Source organism: Salvelinus namaycush, chromosome 33, assembly GCF_016432855.1.
Source record: "Salvelinus namaycush isolate Seneca chromosome 33, SaNama_1.0, whole genome shotgun sequence".
NCBI lineage: Eukaryota > Metazoa > Chordata > Actinopteri > Salmoniformes > Salmonidae > Salvelinus > Salvelinus namaycush.
The window spans coordinates 35575708-35595265 of NC_052339.1; the positions used below are offsets into that span (position 1 = coordinate 35575708).

General features: G+C 47.8%; 1 protein-coding gene across 1 annotated transcript in view; it reads left to right on the forward strand.

Annotated features, from left to right (window-relative positions):
• LOC120027928 (nuclear receptor coactivator 2-like) overlaps nucleotides 1–19558 on the forward strand; it is a 130048-nt gene that overhangs the window by 108903 nt on the left and 1587 nt on the right. The window contains exon 4 of the mRNA XM_038973021.1: nucleotides 10178–10281. Within this exon, the coding sequence (XP_038828949.1) occupies nucleotides 10178–10281 (104 nt within the window). The remainder of the gene's footprint in view (nucleotides 1–10177; nucleotides 10282–19558) is intronic.

Consider the following 19558-nt stretch of genomic DNA (forward strand, 5'->3'; position numbering starts at 1 on the left):
GACGACGCTGGGCCAATTTGTGCCTCATGAGTCTGCGACACAGCCTGGTATCGAGCCAGGATCTGTAGTAACGTAGCTAGCACTGTGATGCAGTGCCTTAGATTGCTGCGCCACTCGGGAGGCTGCAGCAGTAGTAGTAGTAGTGGTAGTGGTGGTAGTTTTAGTAGCAATAGTAGTAGTGGTAGTTGTAGCAGCAATATTAGTAGTAGTATTAGTGGTATTAGTAGCAATAGTTGCAGTGGTAGCAGCAGTTGTAGTAGCAGCAGTGGTGGTACCTGGACCCTAACGGAAGGTTAGTCCAGTACCTGGACCCTAACGGAAGGTTAGTTCAGTACCTGGACCCTAACGGAAGGTTAGTTCAGTACCTGGACCCTAACGGAAGGTTAGTTCAGTACCTGGACCCTAACGGAAGGTTAGTTCAGTACCTGGACCCTAATGGAAGGTTAGTTCAGTACCTGGACCCTAACGGAAGGTTAGTTCAGTACCTGGGCCTCACAATGGGCCTCACAATATTCTCATGGTATTTCTGTGCATTCAAATTGCCATTGATAAAATGCAATTGTGTTCGTTGTCCGTAGTTTAAGCCTACCCCATACCATAACCCCACCTCCACCACCACGGGACACTCTGTTCTCAACGTTGACATCAGCAGACCGCTCGCCCACCTGCCCCAAACCATAACCCCACCGCCACCATTGTGCACCTCTGTTCACAACGTTGACATTAGCAAACCGCTCGCCCACACGACGCCATACACGTGGTCTGCTGTTGTGAGGCCGATTGGACGTACTGCCAAATTCTCTAAAACAACGTTGAGGCGGCTTATGGTGGAGAAACTAACATCAACTTCAATGGCAACAACTCTGGTGGACATTCCTGCAGTCAGCATGCCAATTGCACGCTCCCTCAAAACTTGAGACATCTGTGGCACTTTGTACATTTTAGAGTCTCCTTTTATTGTCCCCAGGACAAGGTGCACCTGTGTACGGATTATATGATGTTTAATCAGCTTCTTGATATGCCACACCTGTCAGGTGGATGGATTATTTTGGCAAAGGAGAAATGCTCACTAACAAATCATGTCAAATTGTATTAGTCACATGCGCCGAATACAACAGGTGTAGACCTTACAGTGAAATGCTTACTTACAAGCCCTTAACCAACAACGCAGTTTAATAAAAATAAAAAATATGAATAAGAATAATAAATTAAAGTAACAAGTAATTAAAGAGGATTTAACAGGGATGCAAACTAATTTGTGCACAAACCTTTTTTTATGCGTATGGAACATTTCTGTGATATTATATTCCAGCTCATGAAACATAAGACCAACACTTTACATGTTGCGATTTTTGCTCCTGTGTATATTATCCTAAAGTAGTGTTTTATAAATGAATTAACTTAAACAGACACATAACACAGCATCTGGATATGTGATCCCATCAGAGCGACACATCTCTCCTTTGTCAGCCATTAATGAAAATCCCTGGGGGGGGGGGGTAGCGACTAAGAAGTCATTTAGTTGTTTTACTTCGGGCACCTCGGCGTTGTTCTCCTTAAATTTATTGCCATCGTGGCTTTTGATACAGTTAACCACTGTCTCCTAATCTCCAAACTGGAGGCACTGGGGTTAAGCAGTATCCCCCTCTAAGCTGGGTAAAGTTCTATATGTCAGGTAAGGAGCAAGTAGTAGAGGTTCACTGTCTCGGGCAAAACCTGAGTTTTGTGGTGTTCCGCAGGGGAGCGTGCTTGGGCCTCTACTGTTTTTACTGTATGTTAACGATATGAAAGATGCTTGTTCTTGCCGTCTTTTCCTTTTCCCCACATTTCCGGTGTCTCACAAAAGTAGAACTATGTTGGAGAGCATACTTAGCACAGAGCTTACTAACTAACATTACCACATGGCTTGGAAGATAGTAAGCTATCTCTGCACAAGTGTTTTTGGGTCCAAACCTAAATTGTGTAGGTCCTCTGAAATCAGAGTGGTGTTAAGGGGTGAGGTGCTGACTACTAAAACCTCTGTTAGCTACCTGGGATCACTAATAAAACCTGGGATGACTACGGCCCTCATTCAGAGTTGGAATGAGTTGCCTTTTGCACAGAAAAATGACGTCCTCTCTGGGCACATTAAAAAAATAAAGTAAAAAACTGTTTGATGTCTTCTGTGCCCATATGAATAACCCCTATGATGTAACTGCAATGATGAGATAGATGTTCTTCTTCTTAGTTTTTATGTTTTATTATCTCTGTCAAACTGTGTTTTATTATCTCTCTGTCATACTGTGTTTTAATTATCTCTCTGTCATGCTGTGTTTTATTCTCTCTGTCGTGGTGTGTTTTATTATCTCTCTGTCATACTGTGTTTTATTATCTCTCTGTCATACTGTGTTTTATTATCTCTCTGCCATGCTGTGTTTTATTATCTCTCTGTCATACTGTGTTTTATTATCTCTCTGTCAAACTGTGTTTTATTATCTCTCTGTCATACTGTGTTTTATTATCTTTCTGTCATACTGTGTTTTATTATCTCTCTGTCATGCTGTGTTTTATTATCTCTCTGCCATGCTGTGTTTTATTATCTCTCTGTCATGCTGTGTTTTATTATCTCTCTGTCATACTGTGTTTTATTATCTCTCTGTCATGCTGTGTTTTATTATCTCTCTGTCATACTGTGTTTTATTATCTCTCTGTCATACTGTGTTTTATTATCTCTCTGTCATGCTGTGTTTTATTATCTCTCTGTCATACTGTGTTTTATTATCTCTCTGTCATGCTGTGTTTTATTATCTCTCTGTCATACTGTGTTTTATTATCTCTCTGTCATGCTGTGTTTTATTATCTCTCTGTCATGCTGTGTTTTATTATCTCTCTGTCATGCTGTGTTTTATTATCTCTCTGTCATGCTGTGTTTTATTATCTCTCTGTCATGCTGTGTTTTATTATCTCTCTGTCATACTGTGTTTTATTATCTCTCTGTCATGCTGTGTTTTATTATCTCTGTCATGCTGTGTTTTATTATCTCTGTCGTGGTGTGTTTTATTATCTCTCTGTCAAACTGTGTTTTATTATCTCTCTGTCATTCTGTGTTTTATTATCTCTCTGTCATGCTGTGTTTTATTATCTCTCTGTCATGCTGTGTTTTATTATCTCTCTGTCATGCTGTGTTTTATTATCTCTCTGTCATGCTGTGTTTTATTATCTCTCTGTCATGCTGTGTTTTATTATCTCTCTGTCATGCTGTGTTTTATTATCTCTCTGTCAAACTGTGTTTTATTATCTCTCTGTCATTCTGTGTTTTATTATCTCTCTGTCATGCTGTGTTTTATTATCTCTCTGTCATGCTGTGTTTTATTATCTCTCTGTCATACTGTGTTTTATTATCTCTCTGTCATGCTGTGTTTTATTATCTCTCTGTCAAACTGTGTTTTATTATCTCTCTGTCATTCTGTGTTTTATTATCTCTCTGTCATGCTGTGTTTTATTATCCTGTGTTTGTTATCCTTATCATGTTATCCTCCATGATTTAACAATGGAAATAATTCCCAGACTTTATTGCGTGTTTTATAAAATGGTCGAATTAATAAACTAAACACACACACACACACACACACACACACACACACACACACACACACACACACACACACACACACACACACACACACACACACACAACCAGTCGTTCAGCTCTGTAACATATCATTAGGTAATAAAGTCCTACACATTATACCCAATGGTTCCTATTAGGACAATATACAGAGAATGGACCAAGATGATATACACACACAATGTTATTTGTGTGTGTGTGTGTGTGTGTGTGTGTGTGTGTGTGTGTGTGTGTGTGTGTGTGTGTGTGTGAGACAGTGAGTGATGATGTTGTACTCGCATCAGCTGTGCTGGTTTACTGGAGCCTGCTGGGTCTGCTCAAGACCTGCTGACACACACACACACACACACACACACACACACACACACACACACACACACACACACACACACACACACACACACACACACACACACACACACACACCATTAACCCTGAAAGGTGTGTGTGTGTGTGTGTGTGTGTGTGTGTGTGTGTGTGTGTGTGTGTGTGTGTGTGTGTGTGTGTGTGTGTGTGTGTGTGTGTGTGTGTGTGTGTGAGTGATGCAGAATGAAGCCTGCTGCTTCTCCTTGGCTAGTCTTCCGGCTCTGTTTTCACACTGTGGAAGAGCTCAGTGTGTGTTTTCCTTCCTCTCCTCCCGTGTACCGGTCTCCCCCTGCCATATGGTCTCACGTGAAACTGGTGCGACACTCTAATACGTCCCCCCCTCTGTTTTAGCCACACCGTCTCCTCCTCCATTCCTCCCGTGTACCAGTCTCCCCCTGCCATATGGTCTCACGTGAAACTGGTGCGACACTCTAATACGTCCCCCCCTCTGTTTTAGCCACACCGTCTCCTCCTCCATTCCTCCTGTGTACCGGTCTCCCCCTGCCATATGGTCTCACGTGAAACTGGTGCGACACTCTAATACGTCCCCCCCTCTGTTTTAGCCACACCGTCTCCTCCTCCATTCCTCCCGTGTACCGGTCTCCCCCTGCCATATGGTCTCACGTGAAACTGGTGCGACACTCTAATACGTCCCCCCCCTCTGTTTTAGCCACACCGTCTCCTCCTCCATTCCTCCTGTGTACCAGTCTCCCCCTGCCATATGGTCTCACGTGAAACTGGTGCGACACTCTAATACGTCCCCCCCTCTGTTTTAGCCACACCGTCTCCTCCTCCATTCCTCCCGTGTACCGGTCTCCCCCTGCCATATGGTCTCACGTGAAACTGGTGCGACACTCTAATACGTCCCCCCCTCTGTTTTAGCCACACCGTCTCCTCCTCCATTCCTCCTGTGTACCGGTCTCCCCCTGCCATATGGTCTCACGTGAAACTGGTGCTACACTCTAATACGTCCCCCTCTCTGTTTTAGCCACACCGTCTCCTCCTCCATTCCTCCTGTGTACCGGTCTCCCCCTGCCATATGGTCTCACGTGAAACTGGTGCGACACTCTAATACGTCCCCCCCTCTGTTTTAGCCACACCGTCTCCTCCTCCATTCCTCCCGTGTACCGGTCTCCCCCTGCCATATGGTCTCACGTGAAACTGGTGCGACACTCTAATACGTCCCCCCCTCTGTTTTAGCCACACCGTCTCCTCCTCCATTCCTCCTGTGTACCGGTCTCCCCCTGCCATATGGTCTCACTTGAAACTGGTGCTACACTCTAATACGTCCCCCTCTCTGTTTTAGCCACACCGTCTCCTCCTCCATTCCTCCTGTGTACCGGTCTCCCCCTGCCATATGGTCTCACGTGAAACTGGTGCGACACTAATACGTCCCCCCCTCTGTTTTAGCCACGCCGTCTCCTCCTCCATTCCTCCTGTGTACCGGTCTCCCCCTGCCATATGGTCTCACGTGAAACTGGTGCGACACTCTAATACGTCCCCCCCTCTGTTTTAGCCACGCCGTCTCCTCCTCCATTCCTCCTGTGTACCGGTCTCCCCCTGCCATATGGTCTCACGTGAAACTGGTGCGACACTCTAATACGTCCCCCCCCTCTGTTTTAGCCACACCGTCTCCTCCTCCTCAGCATCATGTTTAGAAGTAGGGCAGACTTTTGCTTTGAATATAGGGACTCTCTACATGCCTACTAAAACACAATCCCTGAATGGAGGAGGTATGGAGCCTCATGAACTGTACATAGAGGATACATTTAGGGTGCGTACCAAGTGGCACCCTATTCCCTATGGGCCCTGGTCAAACGTAGTGTACTATATAGAGGATAGGATGTACCTATCTTGTATCTACCTTGTATTGCCCCCTACCTTGTATTGCCTACCTTGTATTTCCCCTACCTTGTATTGCCTACCTTGTATTGCCCCCTACCTTGTATTAACTACCTTGTATTGGTCCCTACCTTGTATTGCCTACCTTGTATTGCCCCCTACCTTGTATTGCCTACCTTGTATTGCCCCCTACCTTGTATTGAACCCTACCTTGTATTGAACCCTACCTTGTATTGCCCCCTACCTTGTATTGCCCCCTACCTTGTATTGAACCCTACCTTGTATTGCCTACCTTGTATTAACTACCTTGTATTGTCCCCTACCTTGTATTGCCTACCTTGTATTGCCCCCTACCTTGTATTGAACCCTACCTTGTATTGCCCCCTACCTTGTATTGCCCCCTACCTTGTATTGCCTACCTTGTATTGCCCCCTACCTTGTATTGCCTACCTTGTATTGCCCCCTACCTTGTATTGCCTACCTTGTATTGAACCCTACCTTGTATTGTCCCCTACCTTGTATTGCCTACCTTGTATTGCCCCTACCTTGTATTGCCCCTACCTTGTATTACCCCTACCTTGTATTACCCCTACCTTGTATTGCCCCCTACCTTGTATTGAACCCTACCTTGTATTAACTACCTTGTATTGTTCCCTACCTTGTATTGCCTACCTTGTATTGCCCCCTACCTTGTATTGCCTACCTTGTATTGCCCCCTACCTTGTATTGCCTACCTTGTATTGAACCCTACCTTGTATTGGCCCCTACCTTGTATTGCCTACCTTGTATTGCCCCTACCTTGTATTGCCTACCTTGTATTGTTCCCTACCTTGTATTGCCCCTACCTTGTATTGCCCCCTACCTTGTATTGCCCCCTACCTTGTATTGCCCCCTACCTTGTATTGTTCCCTACCTTGTATTGAACCCTACCTTGTATTGAACCCTACCTTGTATTAACTACCTTGTATTGCCCCTACCTTGTATTGCCTACCTTGTATTTGCCCTACCTTGTATTGCCTACCTTGTATTGCCCCCTACCTTGTATTGAACCCTACCTTGTATTGCCCCCTACCTTGTATTGCCCCCTACCTTGTATTGCCCCCTACCTTGTATTGCCTACCTTGTATTGCCCCCTACCTTGTATTGAACCCTACCTTGTATTGCCCCCTACCTTGTATTGCCCCCTACCTTGTATTGCCCCCTACCTTGTATTGCCTACCTTGTATTGCCTACCTTGTATTGCCCCCTACCTTGTATTGCCTACCTTGTATTAACTACCTTGTATTGCCTACCTTGTATTGCCCCCTACCTTGTATTAACTACCTTGTATTGCCTACCTTGTATTGCCCCCTACCTTGTATTGCCTACCTTGTATTGCCCCCTACCTTGTATTTCCCCTACCTTGTATTAACTACCTTGTATTTCCCCTACCTTGTATTAACTACCTTGTATTGCCCCTACCTTGTATTGCCTACCTTGTATTTCCCCTACCTTGTATTGCCTACCTTGTATTGCCCCCTACCTTGTATTGCCCCCTACCTTGTATTGCCTACCTTGTATTTCCCCTACCTTGTATTGCCTACCTTGTATTGCCCCCTACCTTGTATTAACTACCTTGTATTGCCTACCTTGTATTGTCCCCTACCTTGTATTAACTACCTTGTATTGCCTACCTTGTATTGCCCCCTACCTTGTATTAACTACCTTGTATTGCCCCCTACCTTGTATTGCCTACCTTGTATTTCCCCTACCTTGTATTGCCTACCTTGTATTGCCCCTACCTTGTATTGCCTACCTTGTATTGCCCCTACCTTGTATTGCCTGCCTTGTATTTTCCCTACCTTGTATTGCCTACCTTGTATTGCCCCCTACCTTGTATTGCCCCCTACCTTGTATTGAACCCTACCTTGTATTGCCCCCTACCTTGTATTGCCCCCTACCTTGTATTGCCCCCTACCTTGTATTGCCCCCTACCTTGTATTGAACCCTACCTTGTATTGCCCCCTACCTTGTATTGCCCCCTACCTTGTATTTCCCCTACCTTGTATTGCCTACCTTGTATTGCCTACCTTGTATTTCCCCTACCTTGTATTGCCTACCTTGTATTAACTACCTTGTATTGCCTACCTTGTATTGCCCCCTACCTTGTATTAACTACCTTGTATAGCCTACCTTGTATTGCCCCCTACCTTGTATTGCCTACCTTGTATTGCCCCCTACCTTGTATTTCCCCTACCTTGTATTAACTACCTTGTATTTCCCCTACCTTGTATTGCCTACCTTGTATTTCCCCTACCTTGTATTGCCTACCTTGTATTGCCCCCTACCTTGTATTGCCTACCTTGTATTGCCCCCTACCTTGTATTGCCTACCTTGTATTTCCCCTACCTTGTATTGCCTACCTTGTATTGCCCCCTACCTTGTATTAACTACCTTGTATTGCCTACCTTGTATTGCCCCCTACCTTGTATTAACTACCTTGTATTGCCTACCTTGTATTGCCCCCTACCTTGTATTAACTACCTTGTATTGCCCCCTACCTTGTATTGCCTACCTTGTATTGCTCCCTACCTTGTATTGCCTACCTTGTATTGCCCCCTACCTTGTATTAACTACCTTGTATTTCCCCTACCTTGTATTGCCTACCTTGTATTGCCCCCTACCTTGTATTGCCTACCTTGTATTGCCCCTACCTTGTATTGCCTACCTTGTATTGCCCCTACCTTGTATTGCCTACCTTGTATTTCCCCTACCTTGTATTGCCCCCTACCTTGTATTTCCCCTACCTTGTATTTCCCCTACCTTGTATTGCCCCCTACCTTGTATTGCCTACCTTGTATTGCCCCCTACCTTGTATTGCCTACCTTGTATTGCCCCCTACCTTGTACTGCCTACCTTGTATTGCCTACCTTGTATTTCCCCTACCTTGTATTGCCTACCTTGTATTTCCCCTACCTTGTATTGCCTACCTTGTATTTCCCCTACCTTGTATTGCCTACCTTGTATTTCCCCCTACCTTGTATTGCCTACCTTGTATTTCCCCTACCTTGTATTGGCTAGATATCATCCATAATATGTATTTTTTATTGGAGTGTATTGTTATGTTGAGTTCAGCACTGTTGACCCCCCGTCCGTCCCTGTCCGTCCCCGTCCGTCCCCGTCCGTCCCTGTCCGTCCCCGTCCGTCCGTCCGTCCGTCTGACAACAGAAGTTGTTTACTCAGTTGGAGGAGGAGCAACGTTCTTTCCATAATGACTTTAGCGGTCTTTTTCTTGCGTTGACAATGACCATCCATCTTGCTGCCCGACACCAGCATGAAAGCTTCATGCTGTGCACACAACACACACACACACACACACACACACACACAGTTCGTGCCCCAGTTAGTGACATGGCAGCGGGTGGTGTCTAGACAATACGCTGTGCGCGAATCTCCTTTGTGAGATCAGTGAGGAGAGAAGATTGGCTGACAGAGAGAGAGAGAGATGGCACCCTATCCACTGCATAGTGCGTAACCTTTGACCTATGGGTTTCCCCCACGGGCACTTGTCAAGAGAAGTGCACTTTAAAGGGAATAGGGATGCCGTTTGGGACTGTCTGTGTGATGTCTCTCATATAGGTCAGTGATTGTAATGAGGGATTTGAGGGTGAATGTCTCTGATAAGGTCTGGATTATTAATGGGATCACACAGCCTACATTAGGACTCGTTTGACATTCATTTGATTATTGTATAAGAGATGGATACATTTATCCTCCCTTTGAAGATCTGTTATTCTCTCTATTAAACAGGAAGAAGGAAGAGTCAATGTTAAAAGAGATCCTCGGGCTGTTACTTTCTCTAACAGTCTAACTGGATCTCTATTAAACAGGAAGAAGGAAGAGTAAATGTTAAAAGAGATCCTCGGGCTGTTACTTTCTCTAACAGTCTAACTGAATCTCTATTAAACAGGAAGAAGGAAGAGTAAATGTTAAAAGAGATCCTCGGGCGGTTACTTTCTCTAACAGTCTAACTGAATCTCTATTAAACAGGAAGAAGGAAGAGTAAATGTTAAAAGAGATCCTCGGGCGGTTACATTCTCTAACAGTCTAACTGAAGCTCTATTAAACAGGAAGAAGGAAGAGGAGGTAGCTGAGCGATCCAAATGAACAGCATGTTCTTCTCGTCCCAAATAGCACCCTATTACATTTGTCGTGCACTACTTTTGATGGGCTCGATGTACTAGGGTGCCATTTCTCTCAGACTAGTTGTCTCCAGTTTAGAGCCAGTCTTTGTCTCTCAGTTTAAGGTTTATATCTGTTGATGAGGCTATGAGGTAAAGAAAAAGAAAGAAACATGAATCTGATTGGCTTTCTCTCCCACAGAGAAAGCAGCAGCAGCCAATGAGGAGGAGGTACAGAAGGCGGACATCTCATCAACGGGCCAATCGGTCATCGACAAGGAGGCTCTCGGACCAATGATGCTGGAGGTGAGTCTGAGAGCTGCTGCTACTGCTGGGCTGGGTTGGGTTGGGCTGGGCTGGGTTGGGCTGGGTTGTGCTGGGCTGGGTTGGGTTGGGTTGGGTTAGGCTGGGTTGGGTTGGGCTGGGTTGGGCTGGGCTGGGCTGGGTTGGGCTGGGTTGTGCTGGGTTGGGTTGGGTTAGGCTGGGTTGGGCTGGGTTGGGCTGGGCTGGGTTGGGCTGGGTTGGGCTTGGCTGGGTTGGGTTGGGTTGGGCTGGGCTGGGTTCGGTTGGGCTGGGTTGGGTTGGGCTGGGCTGGGCTGGGTTCGGTTGGGCTGGGTTGGGTTGGGTTGTGCTGGGTTGGGTTGGGCTGGGCTGGGTTGGGTTGGGTTGTGCTAGGCTGGGTTGGGCTGAGTTGGGCTGGTTTGGGCTGGGTTGGGTTGGGCTGGGTTGGGCTGGGTTGGGCTGGGTTGGGCTGGGCTGGGTTGGGCTGGGCTGGGTTGGTTTGGGCTGGATTGGGTTGGGTTGGGTTGGTTTGGGCTGGGTTGGTTTGGGCTGGGCTGGGTTGGTTTGGGCTGGGCTGGGTTGGGTTGGGCTGGGCTGGGCTGGGTTGGGTTGTGCTAGGCTGGGTTGGGCTGGGTTGGATTGTGCTAGGCTGGGTTGGGCTGGGTTGGGTTGGGCTGGGTTGGGCTGGGCTGGGTTGGGCTGGGTTGGGCTGGGTTGGGTTGAGTTGGGCTGAGTTGGGCTGGGCTGGGTTGGGCTGGGCTGGGCTGGGTTGGGCTGGGTTGGGTTGAGTTGGGCTGGGTTGGGCTGGGTTAGGCTGGGTTGGGCTGGGTTAGGCTGGGCTGGGTTGGGTTGGGCTGGGTTGAGTTGGGCTGAGTTGGGCTGGGTTGGGCTGGGTTGGGCTGGGTTGGGCTGGGTTAGGCTGGGTTAGGCTGGGTTGGGCTGGGTTAGGCTGGGTTGGGCTGGGTTGGGCTGAGTTGGGCTGGGTTAGGCTGGGTTGGGCTGGGTTGGGCTGGGTTAGGCTGGGTTGGGCCGGGTTGGGTTGGGGTAGGTTAGGCTGGGTTATATCCAGGCAGTTCATTCAAAACCAAGGTTGCTTTTACATGCTGACACGTGGGGGGCGTTTCCTGCCGACAGCCTATGTCTACGGCGCGAGCGAACAGAGTCCGTACTCAGAGAGAGGGAGAGAAAGAGGGAGAGTGTGGGTGTGAAGCGCTGGTCACCCTGTCCGTCCCTCCATCCACCGGCAGCCAACAGATGGGAAAGGAGGCAGGAGGGAGAGAAGGGGAGAGGGAAGGACAGTGGAGTGGGAGGCAGTGGAGAGGGAGAGAGAGGGAAAGTGGCTATATTTAGCAGAGTTGCATGTGGATTCAGTGACGGTGGACCTCCAGAGCTATTAATATTTTCCTGACAGGAGACATCTCACAGTGAACAGAGAGAAGAGAGGAATGGGAGGAGGGAAGAGAGGGCTGAATGAACTGATTCATCCGGGAGGCAGGCAGGCAGGCAGGCAGCGAGGCTGTGGGTGTTGCTTTGCAACTAGACGTCAGAGGCACTTCGGTCGCTGTGCGTATGGCGGTCTGTCGGCTGTGGGGGACAACGGGGACGTTGCTCAGCACACCACAGCAGACCAGTGATTTACAACCAGATGAAATCACAGCAGTGTAGAAACACCACAGCAGACCCGTGATTTACAACCAGATGAAATCACAGCAGTGTAGAAACACCACAGCAGACCAGTGATTTACAACCAGATGAAATCACAGCAGTGTAGAAACACCACAGCAGACCAGTGATTTACAACCAGATGAAATCATAGCAGTGTAGAAACACCACAGCAGACCTGTGATTTACAACCAGATGAAATCATAGTACACATTTCTGCTTCATTTGTCTGCAGAAAATGACCAGGAAGAGAGAGGACACACTAACTCAGCATGGCTGTAATCAGTCAACTAGTCAGCCTGTCAGTTAGCTAGCCTGTCAGTTAGCTGACCAGTCAGTTAGTCCCTAGCCTGTCAGTTAGTCCCTAGCCTGTCAGTTAGTCCCTAGCCAGTCAGTTAGTCCCTAGCCAGTCAGTTAGTCCCTAGCCAGTCAGCCAGTCCCTAGCCAGTCAGCCTGTCAGTTAGCTAGCCTGTCAGTTAGTCCCTAGCCAGTCAGCCTGTCAGTTAGCTGACCAGTCAGCCAGGCCCTAGCCAGTCAGCCTGTCAGTTAGCTGACCAGTCAGCCAGTCCCTAGCCAGTCAGCCTGTCAGTTAGTCCCTAGCCAGTCAGCCTGTCAGTTAGCTAGCCAGTCAGCTAGTCCCTAGCCAGTCAGCTAGTCCCTAGCCAGTCAGTTAGTCCCTAGCCAGTCAGCCAGTCCCTAGCCAGTCAGCCTGTCAGTTAGCTAGCCTGTCAGTTAGTCCCTAGCCAGTCAGCCTGTCAGTTAGCTGACCAGTCAGCCAGTCCCTAGCCAGTCAGCCTGTCAGTTAGTCCCTAGCCAGTCAGCCTGTCAGTTAGCTAGCCAGTCAGCTAGTCCCTAGCCAGTCAGCTAGTCCCTAGCCAGTCAGTTAGTCCCTAGCCAGTCAGCTAGTCCCTAGCCTGTCAGCTAGTCCCTAGCCAGTCAGTTAGTCCCTAGCCAGTCAGTTAGTCCCTAGCCAGTCAGTTAGTCCCTAGCCAGTCAGCCAGTCAGTTAGTCCCTAGCCAGTCAGCCTGTCAGTTAGTCCCTAGCCAGTCAGTTAGTCCCTAGCCAGTTAGCTAGCCAGTCAGCCTGTCAGTTAGTCCCTAGCCAGTTAGCTAGCCAGTCAGCCTGTCCGTTAGTCCCTAGCCAGTTAGCTAGCCAGTCAGTTAGTTAGTCCCTAGCCAGTTAGCTAGCCAGTCAGTTAGTTAGTCCCTAGCCAGTTAGCTAGCCAGTCAGCCTGTCAGTTAGTCCCTAGCCAGTTAGCTAGCCAGTCAGTTAGTTAGTCCCTAGCCAGTTAGCTAGCCAGTCAGTTAGTCCCTAGCCAGTCAGCCTGTCAGTTAGTTCCTAGCCAGTCAGCTAGTCCCTAGCCAGTCAGTTAGTCCCTAGCCAGTCAGCTAGTCCCTAGTCAGTCAGTTAGTCCCTAGCCAGTTAGCTAGCCAGTCAGTTAGTTAGTCCCTAGCCAGTCAGTTAGTCCCTAGCCAGTCAGCTAGTCCCTAGTCAGTCAGTTAGTCCCTAGCCAGTTAGCTAGCCAGTCAGTTAGTTAGTCCCTAGCCAGTTAGCTAGCCAGTCAGTCAGTTAGTCCCTAGCCAGTCAGTTAGTCCCTAGCCAGTTAGCTAGCCAGTCAGCCTGTCAGTTAGTCCCTAGCCAGTCAGTTAGCTAGCCAGTCAGCCTGTCAGTTAGCAATTTTTTTGGGTTACTACTTAATTCCATATGTGTTATTTCATAGTTTTGATGTCTTCACTATTATTCTACAATGTACAAAATAGTAAAAATAAAGAAAATCCCTTGAATGAGTAGATGTTCTAAAACTTTTGACCGGTAGTGTGTGTGTGTGTATATATATATATATATATACAGTGGGGAGAACAAGTATTTGATACACTGCCGATTTTGCAGGTTTTCCTACTTACAAAGCATGTAGAGGTCTGTAATTTTTATCATAGGTACACTTCAACTGTGAGAGACGGAATCTAAAAATCAAAAATCCAGAAAATCACATTGTATGATTTTTAAGTAATTAATTTGCATTTTATTGCATGACATAAGTATTTGATAGAAAAGCAGAACTTAATATTTGGTACAGAAACCTTTTTTTGCAATTACAGAGATCATATGTTTCCTGTAGTTCTTGACCAGGTTTGCACACACTGCAGCAGGGATTTTGGCCCACTCCTCCATACAGACCTTCTCCAGATCCTTCAAGTTTCGGGGCTGTCGCTGGGCAATACGGACTTTCAGCTCCCTCCAAAGATTTTCTATTGGGTTCAGGTCTGGAGACTGGCTAGGCCACTCCAGGACCTTGAGATGCTTCTTACGGAGCCACTCCTTAGTTGCCCTGGCTGTGTGTTTCGGGTCGTTGTCATGCTGGAAGACCCAGCCACGACCCATCTTAAATGCTCTTACTGAGGGAAGGAGGTTGTTGGCCAAGATCTCGCGATACATGGCCCCATCCATCCTCCCCTCAATACGGTGCAGTCGTCCTGTCCCCTTTGCAGAAAAGCATCCCCAAAGAATGATGTTTCCACCTCCATGCTTCACGGTTGGGATGGTGTTCTTGGGGTTGTACTCATCCTTCTTCTTCCTCCAAACACGGCGAGTGGAGTTTAGACCAAAAAGCTCTATTTTTGTCTCATCAGACCACATGACCTTCTCCCATTCCTCCTCTGTATCATCCAGATGGTCATTGGCAAACTTCAGACGGGCCTAGACATGTGCTGGCTTGAGCAGGGGGACCTTGCGTGCGCTGCAGGATTTTAATCCATGACGGCGTAGTGTGTTACTAATGGTTTTCTTTGAGACTGTGGTCCCAGCTCTCTTCAGGTCATTGACCAGGTCCTGCCGTGTAGTTCTGGGCTGATCCCTCACCTTCCTCATGATTATTGATGCCCCACGAGGTGAGATCTTGCATGGAGCCACAGACCGAGGGTGATTGACCGTCATCTTGAACTTCTTCCATTTTCTAATAATTGCGCCAACAGTTGTTGCCTTCTCACCACGCTGCTTGCCTATTGTCCTGTAGCCCATCCCAGCCTTGTGCAGGTCTACAATTTTATCCCTGATGTCCTTACACAGCTCTCTGGTCTTGGCCATTGTGGAGAGGTTGGAGTCTGTTTGATTGAGTGTGTGGACAGGTGTCTTTTATACAGGTAACGAGTTCAAACAGGTGCAGTTAATACAGGTAATGAGTGGAGAACAGGAGGGCTTCTTAACACATGACATACGTTTTCAGGTATGGAAACATCTGACAAACGTTGATGTTGGAGTGAACTATCCACTTCAGACAGAGACAGAACCGGAGACAGAACCAGAGACAGAACCGGAGACAGAACCGGAGACAGAACCGGAGACAGAACCGGAGACAGAACCAGAGACAGAACCAGAGAATAGAGCAGAGAGCAGGGCCTTTCTCTGTGATGATAATGACATTGCTCATAGGGGATACATGAGTTATATTGTATGAAGCAGGGCATGGACTGTGGCTGTTACTGGATGGTTGCTTTCACACTATTGTCTTTCTCTCTGTCCCTCTCACCAACTCTCTCTCAGTCCCTTTCTCCAACTCTCTCTCTGTCCCTTTCTCCAACTCTCTCTCTGTCCCTTTCTCCAACTCTCTCTCTGCCCCTTTCTCCAACTCTCTCTCAGTCCCTTTCTCCAACTCTCTCTCTGTCCCTTTCTCCAACTCTCTCTCTGTCCCTTTCTCCAACTCTCTCTCTGTCCCTTTCTCCAACTCTCTCTCTGTCCCTTTCTCCAACTCTCTCTCTGTCCCTTTCTCCAACTCTCTCTCTGTCCCTTTCTCCAACTCTCTCTCGGTCCCTTTCTCTAACTCTCTCTCTGTCTCTTTCTCCAACTCTCTCTCTATCTCTCTGTCTCTCCCTCACTCTCTCTCACTCTCCCTCTGTGTGCTACCTCTATCTCCCCTCCCTCACCCCTCTGCCACCATTGTCACACAGTACAGTCCATTAACTCTCAGGCCTTGGTAACAAAGCTATCGTTAATATGCCTTCCCACCCCTGTCGCTTTCTACGAACACAACAATTAGCAGGTCATTTGTGTTGGTTTATTAGCGTTATTGTTTTGTACATTTGGACATTTCCTGTAATGTTCCGTTGTTCAGCTAGCGAGATCAAAGGCTATTTCTCAGAGTGATCCATTGAGTCGAAATCTGTGCCTGAAATGGCGCCTTTTCCCCTGTGTAGTGCACTACTTTTGACTAAAGCCTATGGGCCCTGCTCAAATTTAGTTCACTTTAAAGGGAATATGGTGCCATTTGAGGTACAGATGTATTTTTTATTTAAATACCCTGCTGAATCCTGAGACCACTGTAAAAGGAGTGGTCTCTTGACTCAAACCTCTGTCTCTCCCTTGGTCTCTACTCAAACCTCTGTCTCTCCCTTGGTCTCTACTCAAACCTCTGTCTCTCCCTTGGTCTCTACTCAAACCTCTGTCTCTCCCTTGGTCTCTACTCAAACCTCTGTCTCTCCTTGTCCTTACAACTCTGTCTCTCCCTGGTCTCTTGACTAAACCTCTGTCTCTCCCTTGGTCTCTTGACTCAAACCTCTGTCTCTCCCTTGGTCTCTTGACTCAAACCTCTGTCTCTCCCTTGGTCTTCTACTCAAACCTCTGTCTCTCCCTTGGTCTCTCTACTCAAACCTCTGTCTCTCCCTTGGTCTCTCTACTCAAACCTCTGTCTCTCCCTTGGTCTCTACTCAAACCTCTGTCTCTCCCTTTCTCTACTCAAACCTCTGTCCTCTCCTTGGTCTCTACTCAAACCTCTGTCTCTCCCTTGGTCTCTACTCAAACCTCTGTCTCTCCCTTGGTCTCTTGACTCAAACCTCTGTCTCTCCCTTGGTCTCTTACTCAAACCTCTGTCTCTCCCTTGGTCTCTTGACTCAAACCTCTGTCTCTCCCTTGGTCTCTCTACTCAAACCTCTGTCTCTCCCTTGGTCTCTCTACTCAAACCTCTGTCTCTCCCTTGGTCTCTCTACTCAAACCTCTGTCTCTCCCTTGGTCTCTCTACTCAAACCTCTGTCTCTCCCTTGGTCTCTCACTCAACCTCTGTCTCTCCCTTGGTCTCTCTACTCAAATCTCTGTCTCTCCCTTGGTCTCTCTACTCAAACCTCTGTCTCTCCCTTGTCTCTCTGCTCAAACCTCTGTCTCTCCCTTGGTCTCTCTACTCAACACCTCTGTCTCTCCCTTGTTCTCTCTACTCAAACCTCTGTCTCTCCCTGGTCTCTCTACTCAAACTCTGTCTCTCCCTTGGTCTCTCTACTCAAACCTCTTCTCTCCCTGGTCTCTCTACTCAAACCTCTGTCTCTCCCTTGGTCTCTCTACTCAAACCTCTGTCTCTCCCTTGGTCTCTCTACTCAAACCTCTGTCTCTCCCTTGGTCTTTACTCAAACCTCTTCCTCTCCCTTGGTCTTTACTCAAACCTCTGTCTCTCCCTTGGTCTCTCTACTCAAACCTCTCCCTCTCCCTTGGTGTCTCTACTCAAACTTCTGTCTCTCCCTTGGTCTCTCTACTCAAACCTCTCCATTGGTCTTTACTCAAACCTCTGTCTCTCCCTTGGTCTCTCTACTCAAACCTCTGTCTCTCCCTTGGTCTCTCTACTCAAACCTCTGTCTCTCCCTTGGTCTCTACTCAAACCTCTGTCTCTCTCTTGGTCTCTACTCAAACCTCTGTCTCTCCCTTGGTCTCTCTACTCAAACCTCTGTCTCTCCCTTGGTCTCTCTCTCAAACCTCTGTCTCTCCCTTGGTCTCTCTACTCAAACCTCTGTCTCTCCCTTGGTCTCTCTACTCAAACCTCTGTCTCTCCTTGGTCTCTCTACTCAAACCTCTGTCTCTCCTTGGTCTCTCTCTACTCAAACCTCTGTCTCTCCCTTGGTCTCTCTACTCAAACCACTGTCTCTCCCTTGGTCTCTCTACGCAAACCTCTGTCTCTCCCTTGGTCTCTACTCAAACCTCTGTCTCTCCCTTGGTCTCTACTCAAACCTCTGTCTCTCCCTTGGTCTCTCTACTCAAACCTCTGTCTCTCCCTTGGTCTCTCTACTCAAACGTCTTCCTCTCCCTTGGTCTTTACTCAAACCTCTGTCTCTCCCTTGGTCTCTCTACTCAAACCTCTCCCTCTCCCTTGGTCTCTCTACTCAAACCTCTGTCTCTCCCTTGGTCTCTCTACTCAAACCTCTGTCTCTCCCTTGTCTCTCTACTCAAACCTCTGTCTCTCCCTTGGTCTCTCTACTCAAACCTCTGTCTCTCGTCTCTCCTTGGTCTCTCTACTCAAACCTCTGTCTCTCCTTGGTCTCTCTACTCAAACCTCTGTCTCTCCTTGGTCTCTCTACTCAAACCTCTGTCTCTCCCTTGGTCTCTCTACTCAAACCTCTGTCTCTCCCTTGGTCTCTCTACTCAAACCTCTGTCTCTCCCTTGGTCTCTTGACTCAAACCTCTGTCTCTCCCTTGGTCTCTACTCAAACCTCTGTCTCTCCCTTGGTCTCTACTCAAACCTCTGTCTCTCCCTTGGTCTCTACTCAAACCTCTGTCTCTCCCTTGGCTCTTACTCAACCCTGTCTCTCCCTTGGTCTCTTGACTCAAACCTCTGTCTCTCCCTTGGTCTCTTGACTCAAACCTCTGTCTCTCCCTTGGTCTCTTGACTCAAACCTCTGTCTCTCCCTTGGTCTCTACTCAAACCTCTGTCTCTCCCTTGGTCTCTCTATTCAAACCTCTGTCTCTCCCTTGGTCTCAAACCTCTGTCTCTCCCTTGGTCTCTCTACTCAAACCTCTTCCTCTCCCTTGGTCTCTCTACTCAAACCTCTGTCTCTCCCTTGGTCTCTCTACAAACCTCTGTCTCTCCCTTGGTCTCTCTACTCAACCTCTGTCTCTCCCTTGGTCTCTCTACTCAAACCTCTGTCTCTCCCTTGGTCTCTCTACTCAAACCTCTGTCTCTCCCTTGGTCTCTCTACTCAAACCTCTGTCTCTCCCTTGGTCTCTCTACTCAAACCTCTGTCTCTCCCTTGGTCTCTCTACTCAAACCTCTGTCTCTCCCTTGGTCTCTCTACTCAAACCTCTGTCTCTCCCTTGGTCTTTACTCAAACCTCTGTCTCTCCCTTGGTCTTTACTCAAACCTCTTCCTCTCGCTTGGTCTCTCTACTCAAACCTCTGTCTCTCCCTTGGTCTCTCTACTCAAACCTCTGTCTCTCCCTTGGTCTCTCTACTCAAACCTCTGTCTCTCCCTTGGTCTCTCTACTCAAACCTCTCCCTCTCCCTTGGTCTCTCTACTCAAACCTCTCCATTGGTCTTTACTCAAACCTCTGTCTCTCCCTTGGTCTCTCTACTCAAACCTCTCCCTCTCCCTTGGTCTTTACTCAAACCTCTGTCTCTCCCTTGGTCTCTCTACTCAAACCTCTGTCTCTCCCTTGGTCTCTCTACTCAAACCTCTGTCTCTCCCTTGGTCTCTACTCAAACCTCTGTCTCTCCCTTGGTCTTTACTCAAACCTCTGTCTCTCCCTTGGTCTAGAAAATATAAAAAAAAAAGGGAAAGAGAGTCGGCACTAGCGAAGAGCGGCACCGGAGTGAGAAGGGAAGAGGAATGGGGTTAAGGCGATGGCAGTTGATAGAGTGGGAGGAGAGGTAGATATGGGAAGGAGGGGGGGGG